At 40.5% G+C, this 9,890-nt stretch overlaps 1 protein-coding gene across 1 annotated transcript; it reads right to left on the bottom strand.

The window, feature by feature from the left end:
- Positions 1 to 520: 520 nt before the first annotated feature.
- Positions 521 to 8,115, bottom strand: TMEM70 (transmembrane protein 70). Its single transcript, XM_061123503.1, has 3 exons — positions 7,808 to 8,115; positions 6,457 to 6,562; positions 521 to 1,279 (listed from the first exon to the last, which is right to left on the bottom strand). Exons 1-3 carry the CDS (start codon positions 8,006 to 8,008, stop codon positions 822 to 824), a joined length of 765 nt encoding a protein of 254 aa, XP_060979486.1. The 5' UTR covers positions 8,009 to 8,115; the 3' UTR covers positions 521 to 821.
- Positions 8,116 to 9,890: the final 1,775 nt, after the last annotated feature.

The raw sequence follows: 9,890 nt of genomic DNA, 5'->3' as shown, positions 1-9,890 counted from the left end.
ATCTTAAAATGCCAATACTTAATAAGTTCGCATGAAGACTGCAGTTTCATAAAAGGTACTATCCATCTGTATGGATACAATCGTACCAAAGTGGATAGGATTTTCCCTGTGTGTGATAGAGTGTACCGAAGGAGCGTGCACGTGGAGAGACAAGCAGAGCCACTGAAGACAAACTCCTCAGATTACCATTTGCCTTCAAGCTAACCTCATTCTATTGTACACGATCTTTAATATGGGCAGCCACGTCACAGAAGATAGGCAAAAACCTGTTATTCAGAGCCAAAGGAAGCAGATTAACACTTGCTTTCTATAATGTGTGAATTTTTAGTTTCTATTGTGGGAAAAGGTAGTATCTATATCTTTAGAAAAGTTCACACACAAAGGAGAAATAACTCTCCCATATGCTTTTGATATCCAACCCCCAGGTGAGAAGAAATCATTATATAAAATTAATTATGCATACATCAGCATATACATGTATTTTCACACCCTTTTAAACAAAATGGTAGAATGTTACAAGTTTTGTTTTCAAACATAACTTTTTTTATTATAAAGGAACACAAGTCTCTGAAAATTAAAAGTTCTGTCTGATACAACTTAAATTATTTAACAATCAATCACTAACAAAATCAAACATAAAGGCAATTATCATACATTGGAACACAAATCACATTTAAGCACAAACATAAAAATAACAAACTCAGGACTTTTCCAGCAGTCCACTGGTTAAGACTTCACCCTTCCAATGCAGGGGGCATCAGTTCGATCCCTGGTAGCAGAACTAAAATCCCACATGCCATGTGGCTTGACAAAAAGCAGACTTATTTCTCTTCTTTAAGCTGTTTCTTTTCACTGGCTTCTTCCAGATCAAAAGTGAATGGTCTGTCATAACCCATTAAATGGTCATAGTCTTCAGGGTTTGGAAAGAGTGCTGGATTAACTAACAATGATTTTGTTTTAGCATAAAACGTAGTAAACACATGCGTGCTGTTTGGAATCTTCACATCATTCTGGTGAAATACTGTACTTTTTTCTGAAAGTACAACACTGTAAGTAATGGCTTTGTAAGTGTCTGTTCTGGCCTCATGGTACAAGCGAATGACATAGCCTTTTGTAAGAAAGTGAAGCAGTGCTGGAGTGATCACTGTAAAGCTTCCTATGGTGCCATAAAATAAGATTTGCAAAGGCAGACTTCCAAATATAACATTATTTTGTGCAAAAATGTATGGTAGAAACGCAAGGCTGATCAGACTTGTAGAGTAAGAAAAACACTTCACACCTAAAAAAAGAAAATAGGAAAAAAAAAAAAAGAAAAAATAGGAGAGGATTAATACCATCCAATTAACTCTTATTCCTACCATATCATCACCGAAACAACAAAACCAAAACACCTATATAGTGCTTATTATATTCCAGGCTTTATTTTAAGCACTCTGCATATTTTATTCATGAAATCTACAAAAAAGTCCTATGAGATAGATGTATAATTATCATCATCATCACTCCCATTTAAAAGATGAGAAAATATCAGGCACTTGCTCAATGTCACATAACTACCAAATAGTTGTGTGAAAATGTAAAGTCACTTCAGTCATGTCCAACTCTTTGCGACCCCGTGGACTGACTATAGCCCACCAGGCTTCTCTGTCTTTGGAATTCTCCAGGGAAAAACACTGGAGTGGGTAGCCATTCCCTTTTCCAGGGGATCTTCCTGACCCAGTACTGCAGGCAGACTCTTTACTGTCTGAGCCACTAGGGAAGCCCCACCAAATAGTGGTATTGGGATTTAAACCTAGGCAATCTGACTCTAGGGTCGAGGCTGTTGGCCATTACAATGCACTACCCAATAAAAGATTTAATATTACTCAAAAATCTTTATGAATACTATAAAACTTAACTCAGTCAGCAGATAATCAAATAAAATGTCCTGGTAACAAGTACTTCCGCAGATCTAAAACAAAATGTTCAAATACAGGCCTAACTTTATCAGGTTAAGTGCCCAACATTAAAACAGCAAATTTAAAAACAAAAAATCCCCACTGGTGGTTAAGAAACGTGTGGGAGAGGTAATCAATTTCCTTATCAAGGAAAAACACTCAAGTTAAAATAGTGACATATTTTTACTTAGAAAAATTTTTTTAAAAATCACTGACTTCTGAACTACATATTTTAAAATGGTCAAAATGGTAACTTTTACATTATGTCTACTTTACCACAGTAAATAAATAACTTAAAATGTAAATTTTCTTAGTTTGAATGTATAATTTTAACATGATTGAACACCATCTGTTTGGAAAACGGAAAAGCTGAGATCCTAGATGAGCTGATTATAAAGTTAATTTGGAAAAACAAAGGAAGCAAAAAAGAGAGGGAGAGTTAGATACTAAAACATTAAAATAGTGTTGTATAGGCTCAGTGCATGAACAGATCAATGGAACAAAAGCAGAAAATCTAGAAACCTCACTGCGTATGGAACTTTAGTGTAAAGATACAATTTAAAACTAGTGGTAAAAAAAATAAATAAATAAAACTAGTGGTGCTGGGGCAACTGGATAGCCACACAGAAAAAGATAAAATTCAATCGATCCCTCATATTATATATTCGGAAAATTCCAAATAATCCAGAGACCTTGGTATATAAAATAAGAAAGCTATAAGAAGCCTTGTGAAGGCCTTATAATCTGAGAACAGAAAAACTTTTCTAATTATGAGTTAAAATACAGAGGCAATCAAGGGGAAAGTTGATAAATCTGATCACATTTTTAGTACACAGACATAAATACCATAAACAAAATAAAGAGATGAATGAGAAAAATACTGGAAACTTATATCACAAAGGATTAACATACCGAAGATATAAAAGGTTGCCAGTATATGAGAAGAAAAAGATCAACAACCCAATAAACAAATGAGTAAGAAATATAAGCCGACAGTTCAATGAAACAAAAAATGCACATGAATGCACATAGCCTTTAAACAGAGTGTGTGTGTGTGTTTAAGTTGATGCTCATTCATGTCTGACTCTTTGCGACCCCATGGACTGTAGCCCACCAGGCTCCTCTGTCCAAGGAATTCTCCAGGCAAGAATACTGGAGTGGGTTGCCATGCCCTTCTCTAGGGGATCTTCCCAACCCAGGGATCGAACCTGGGTCTCCTGCACTGCAGGCAGATTCTTTCCCATCTACGCCACCAGGGAAGATTTCAATAGACGAAATGATACTAAACTTCAATCATAAGAAACATGCAATTAAAACCACAGTGAGATACCGTTTTTCCCCCAAACTGGCAAAAACCAAAAAATCTGACACCATACATGTTGATGAGGCTGTAACAGAGCAGTCACTCTCATACATCACTGCTGGTTGAAGGCTTCTTGTTTGCACCAGTTTAAAAATAATTTCTTCCTCTCACAGGTAGTTGTCATGACATTGGTACACATGGGATTTAATGGGCACCAAGCTGTCTTCTGCAGAAAAACCACCTCTTGTTTCCTTATTACTCTTTTCACACTATAGTAGTATGAACTGTGTCCCCTCAAAATTCACATCCACCCAGAACCTCAGAATGTGACCTTATTTGGAGACAGGGTCTTTGAAGATAATTAGAAGTTGAGATAATCCATCCTGGATTAGGGTGGACCCTACATCCAATGAGAGTGTCCTTAAAAGGACAGAACAGGACAAGCGGACACACAGAGAAGGCCTTGTGAAGTAGCAGGCAGAGACTGAAGTTATGCAACTACAAGCCAAGGAACACAAAGGATGGCTGCGAGTCATCAGAAGCTGGAAGAGACAAAGAAGAGTTCTTCCCTAGCGCCTTCAGAGAGAGCATGCACATGCCAACACTGTGATTTCAGACTTCTAGCCTTCAAAACTGTGAGAATAAATTTTTGCCGTGTTAAGCCACCAAGTGTGTGAAAATGAATTTTAAGAGCCCTAGGAAACTAATACATACACATGCCTGGTGGTGGTTGTGGTTTAGTTGCTAAGTTGTGTCTAACTTCCGACCTCATGGACTGTAGTCCACCAGGCTTCTCTGTCCATGGGATTCTCCAAGCAAGAATACTGGAGTAGGTTGCCACTTCCTTCTCCAGGGGATCTTCCTGATCCAGGGATCAAACCCACATCTCCTGCATTGCAGGCAAATTCTTTACCTACTGAGCCATCAGGGAAGCCAAGCATCAGTCGCTCAGGTTGAAGTAATTGCTATTTTCTAAACATATTCTGGGTTTTCCCATCCTGATGCCTTTGCTCATACAACTTCCATGCCTAGGATGTCCTTCTTTCACACCTCTTCATGTTCAAATTCTACTCGTCTTAAAATAAGAATACTGTGACATCAGTAATTTCTGTTGCTGAATTAACAAGAACTGCCAACTAAAAGTCCCCTCAAATGTCTTTACACTAGGATCCAATTTGGTAGTTTAAAGAATCTCCAGGAATGGTACCGCTATGTTAATGCCTCTCACTCAGTTTTACACAGAAAAATTATTAATTCCTGATACACATATAGAATGACTTTCTATTATAATATTGAAGGAACTCAAACATCAAATTCTGCTACAATTCTAGAACTTTGAATACCATGGAAAATTTTGCTGTTCCACAAATATTATATCGTAACCATACTATAAAATTAGGAGGCTTCCTAGGTGGTTCTAGTAATAAAGATCCTGCCTGCCAATGTTGGAGACCTAAGAGATGTGGGTTTGATCCCTGGATCGGGAAGATACCCTGAAGGAGGGAATGGCAGCCCCCTCTAGTATTCTTGCCTGGAGAATTCCATGGACAGAGAAGCCTGGCAGGTTACAGTCCATAGGGTCACAAAGAGTCAGACATGACTGAATCGACTTAGCACACAAGCACGCACACTAAAATTCATTCCTATTTATAATCTCTTCAGTTCAGAACTGAGTCAAGTGGGGACATGAAATAAATGGATAAACCTTCCCTTCATTTGAAGGAATGGTGTCTGTGTTCATAAAGAAGGATATCATGGGAGTCACAGCTGACACATCCCAAGGGCATCAATCCAGATATCCGAGGCTCAATCGAGAGATGTGACACAGGCTCAACGACCTACTCATGTTGTGACTTCTGAAGAAATTTCTACCATCCAAAACTGATTATTCCAAGAACTTTACAACTTCTCTCAACAGTACTATAATCAGTTCTTATTCCCAAAAAGTTTTAAATTAGCTAAAGTTGTATTTTAAATATACTCTATTTTAATGTCACACATGCTTGAGAGTTTACAGATTTTCAGATTAAATTTCAGACAATCAAGTAACATCAACATGATCAAAAACACACATGCCAATGGGGCACTGAAATCTTGTGGCCAGTTGGGCTGTAAGGTAATCCTCCAAATATTTCAGGTTATACTTTTTTATATAAGGATTATTGAAATGGAATACAACCTCAGAAACTTGAACAAACCACATACCTACATTCTTCTTTTCTAAATTATTCCATACTACATACTGAATTATGACCTAAGGAGACAAAACAACTTTAAATTTGTAGTTATTTAATACACTGTCTTTTCCTACTCCATTATAACTCCCTACCTACCGCGTGCAAAAGTCACTAAGTAAAGACATTTGCTGAAAATTCTAAGACCCAAAAAATGTAGACTTAATATATCTTTGAATCATAATTACTCTATAGAGTATATGTCTACCCACCCAAAATAACTATTCCTAAGTATTCATCCATATTTGCTTCTCTGAATATTCAAACATTATATAAATATACACGTTTTGTTGCTAAACATCCTGAGAGGTGACCAAAGGATGAATCTTTAGTGCTCAGTCATAAGACCACAAAGTCCTAAGAGTCTTCAAAACCCTTTTAAAAATCTAAAGGGAGGTGGTCCAGTGGTTAAGAATCCACCCTGCAATGTAGGAGATTCAGGTTCAATCCTCAGTGGGGAACTACAATCCCACATGCTGGGGGGGCAACTAAGGGGATTGCAGATGCAATTGTAGGGGGCCTGCTGCAACTACTGAGACCAGATGCAAGAAAAGATCCCACGTGACAAAGATCCTGAGGCAGCCAAATAAACAAATGAATAGATAAATAAAAATGTAAATTTCCTAAAAATGCAAAGGTCTCAACCTCCAAATCCTTTATTAAATCTTATAATTTTTCCTTCTGTCTTCCAATTATGAAGTGGTGGCTCAGGGGTAAAGAATCTACCTGCCAATGCAGGAGATGCAAGAGACGTGGGTTTGATCCCCGAGTCAAGAAGATCCCCTGAACCACTGGCAACCCACTCCAGTATTCTTGCCTGTGAAATCCCATGGGCAGCAGAGCCAGGCAGGCAACAGTCCATGGGGTCTTAACAGAGTCGGATAGGACTTAGCAACTAAACAACAATAAAAATAGTAAGTATCGCATGCTAAGGTAATCAAAAGGGAGAAAAAAGGAAGTACCCTCATTCATGATTACCCACCAAATACTGTTCGGGCCAAATTCCCAGTATAAATCAGCCTTCCATCTTCTGATTTGTCAAGCTGTGTATGTGAACATCGAACACCTCTTTCCCAACAAACAGGTATCTATTCAAAGAGAGACCATGATGTGAGTGCATAATAAATTGCATTTTAGACCAACTTTTAAATTTTTTTAAGTTTATTTTGAAAAATATTATAAAGAGAACTTCTCATATAGGGTGATTTAAGGAATTCTTCCAAATAATCTACAGAGCTGAAGAACTCAAACTGAGTTAACAGAAAGGCTTTCCTTAATCCCACTCACAAGTAGACACTGAATTGGGAGTTTGAAGACCTAGGTTTGCATGCCAGCTAGAAGCTTGTTAGATAAAGTGTGACCTTAAACAAGTAAAAAGTTAGTGGAGTAGTTTCTTCTATTGCATGTGACTCTCACTCAACTGCAAAGATTTAAATGCATTAGTTTTGGGTTTTTTTTTTTTTTTAATCACTTAAAAAAAATCACTTTATTTAAGCAAAACACTGCAGATTCAGTATTTATAAAGCCCAGGTAGTTTTTAATACTTCTAAAATATTTATAGCACAGCTATTTTTATATATATATATTCTTTCCCCAAACTTTTTATCCATTCCTTGTTCTCTATAAGGAAAAATTTCCACTTGAACTCCTACATCCAATTTCACAGGAACAGAGTTCCCAGAACCTCTGAAAATGACTTTCACTACACACCCTCTTGAAGATGTAAAAGGCATGCCTAATTCCTTTAGACTGAAATTTAATTAGATTTCAATTCCCGCACTGGCTTTCCAAGTTTCAGCATGTTTGCTAATCCTAATATTTTACAGGGTAGGATTAGGAGACAATTTATTCAGATTAAAATAAGAAGGATTAACGTCTTTATCCCGTTTTTTACCCAGGGAGCAAAGTAACTCCTAAAAATAGGGCCACCTAATAAAAAATAGAACTCAAAGAGGTTCTCCGAGTTTTTTTCAGTTCCATCTCCACATGGCGCATCTAACTTCCTTGAAGATTAGCTCTTACAAGCTTGCGCTCAAGGACAGAAAAGGCAATAAGCTGAGTCCTCGCTGGATTTGCAACCATCTGTAAAATGACTAGAACCGCCCAGAAAATAATCACTTTCCAAGGGACACTTAGATTCGCGGGTGCTGTGAACCCCGGGATGCACTGGCCTGTTCCCAAGGCCCAAACATACTACTCCCGCCAGCCTCGCACTGGGCGCCTTCCGTACAGGAGCCGCCGGGCAAAAGCTGAGGGGAAGCCGGGCTCCCCAGGCCCGATGCTACTTCCACCCCCCGCCCTCACACGGGTCCGGAAGCCCTCTGACCGCCGACCTGGGCTCGCACCCGACGCAGAACAGGCGCGGCAGCCGACAGCCCCGTGCCCCCGACGCGCCCTGAGGAGCCTCTGCAGGAGGCCGCCCTCGAGACGACCGCCCTGGGGCCTCGGAGCGCGGTGGAGGCCCACGTTGCTGTCCTCTTCCCGCCGAGCCGCAGTCCGGCCGCCCACGGGCCGCCCAACGCCAGAAGCAGCATCCCGCACCCAACCAGGAAAAGCGACCTCACTGCGGCGGCACTTCGGCACCCTAAACCGCGGCTTCTCACCAGTCCCGGGCCGGAACGAGCCGCGCAGGCGCAGCCCCCAGAAGGCCCAGGGGGCAGGCTGGGCCGCCGGCGCGTGCGCAGAACATACGGCACGGCTGCAACGTGCACAGCCTCGCGCGTTCTCTGCGCGCTGAGCTCTGCACCGGACCAGACTCTTGCTGCGGAGACCAGCAGACGCCCAGCTTGCACGCTGCTTCCCCTTGTCGGAGTGTGGGGCTTTTTATAACAGTGTGGAAGGACAGAGGGGAGTGTGGGATGCTCCAGGCGTGGACGGAGATGCCAGGCAGGCTAGAGTCTTGGCCTCTTTATAACAGTGTGGAAGGATAGAGGAGAGAGCCATGCTCAAAGGACAAATCCTGGAAGCCCGAGTTAAATGTTTCATTTTCCTGGGTGTCACTTTGTAGGCCCCCCTAAACATTTTATTTATGGAAAATGTTTCTAATCTATTGGCACAGAGGAATAATACATTACACGTTTGAACAAAAATGAATGGTAATTTGATCCAGCCAATGAGTTGGTAGAAAATAAGTGGAATTCGTTCACTGACTGTTGATACTTGTCAAATTTGTTTTCTGAAATCATTCTCATCCGTGTACTGGATAATTCATTATTAGTTAAAGAGGTATTGAGTGCCTTGCCTATTGCCAGGACTAACTCAGAAGCTGAGGCTATAAAGATACTGAATAAAACTGGGAATCCACAGTGCTTGTGTTGCAGGAAGTGGAATCCCTTCCAAGGCCGGAGAGAGGGCTCTTGTGTAACACTCAGATGAATTGCCCAAGGACACACATGAGCTGAGTAAGCAAAAGATGACTGGGTAGGGGCATCTGGGTGGAGAGCTGTAGGGTAAGGAAACCCAGTAGAACCGCTCTGCCATGTGGCTCACAGTCTTGGGTTTTATGATGATAGGATGTTTCCAGGTTGTCTTTGACCAATCATTCTGACTCAGGGTCCTTCCTGGTGGCTTAGGCATAGCTCAAGGAAGATGGATACCAGGAAGAAGGACTCTGGGAAGTGGTCAGACATGTGGTGTCTCCTCCTGACTTTTCCCCAATGCTTCTGATTGGTGGTGGCTTGTTAGTTCCACATTCCTTATCAGGACCTCATGTCATAAAACAGCTCACACAAACTATAGTACCTGGCCAGGGTGGGCAGTTTCAGCCAGTGTGCTTCCACTAACACACAGTGAAGGAAACCCTAAAAAATAAGTTAAAATATAATGTTTTATTATAATTGAAACATACCCATTTATGAAATGTTACAGAAGCCCAAGACACAGAATGATTAATTTAGCCTGAGAATGGCCAGAGGTTCAGGTTCAGCTGAATATTGAGGGATGAGCATCCATCTAGTTAATACACTCTTTTGTTTATTTCAGAACCATGTGTTTTACTCAAAATGTTATTTGCATAGGAGAGAAACAAACTAATAGTCTAAAATAGTGCCACCTTCACAACTCCAAATCCTGTCTACCTTTTTCTGGGTATCTAGAAAGATAAATTGGGCTCCAAAATCACTGCAGATGGTGATTGCAGCCATGAAATTAAAAGACGCTTACTCCTTGCAAGGAAAGTTATGACCAACCTAGATAGCGTATTAAAAAGCAGAGACATTACTTTGCCAACAAAGGTCTGTCTAGTCAAGGCTATGGTTTTTCCAGTGGTCATGTATGGATGTGAGAGTTGGACTGGGAAGAAAGCTGAGTGCTGAAAAATTGATGCTTTTGAACTGTGGTGTTGGAGAAGACTCTTGAGAGTTCGTTGAACTGCAAGGAGATCCAACCAGTCCATCCTAAAAGAGATCAGTCCTGGGT

The sequence above is a fragment of the Dama dama genome, chromosome 21 (assembly GCF_033118175.1).
Source record: "Dama dama isolate Ldn47 chromosome 21, ASM3311817v1, whole genome shotgun sequence".
Taxonomy (NCBI): Eukaryota; Metazoa; Chordata; class Mammalia; order Artiodactyla; family Cervidae; genus Dama; species Dama dama.
This window is presented reverse-complemented; position numbering and strand designations above follow the sequence as displayed.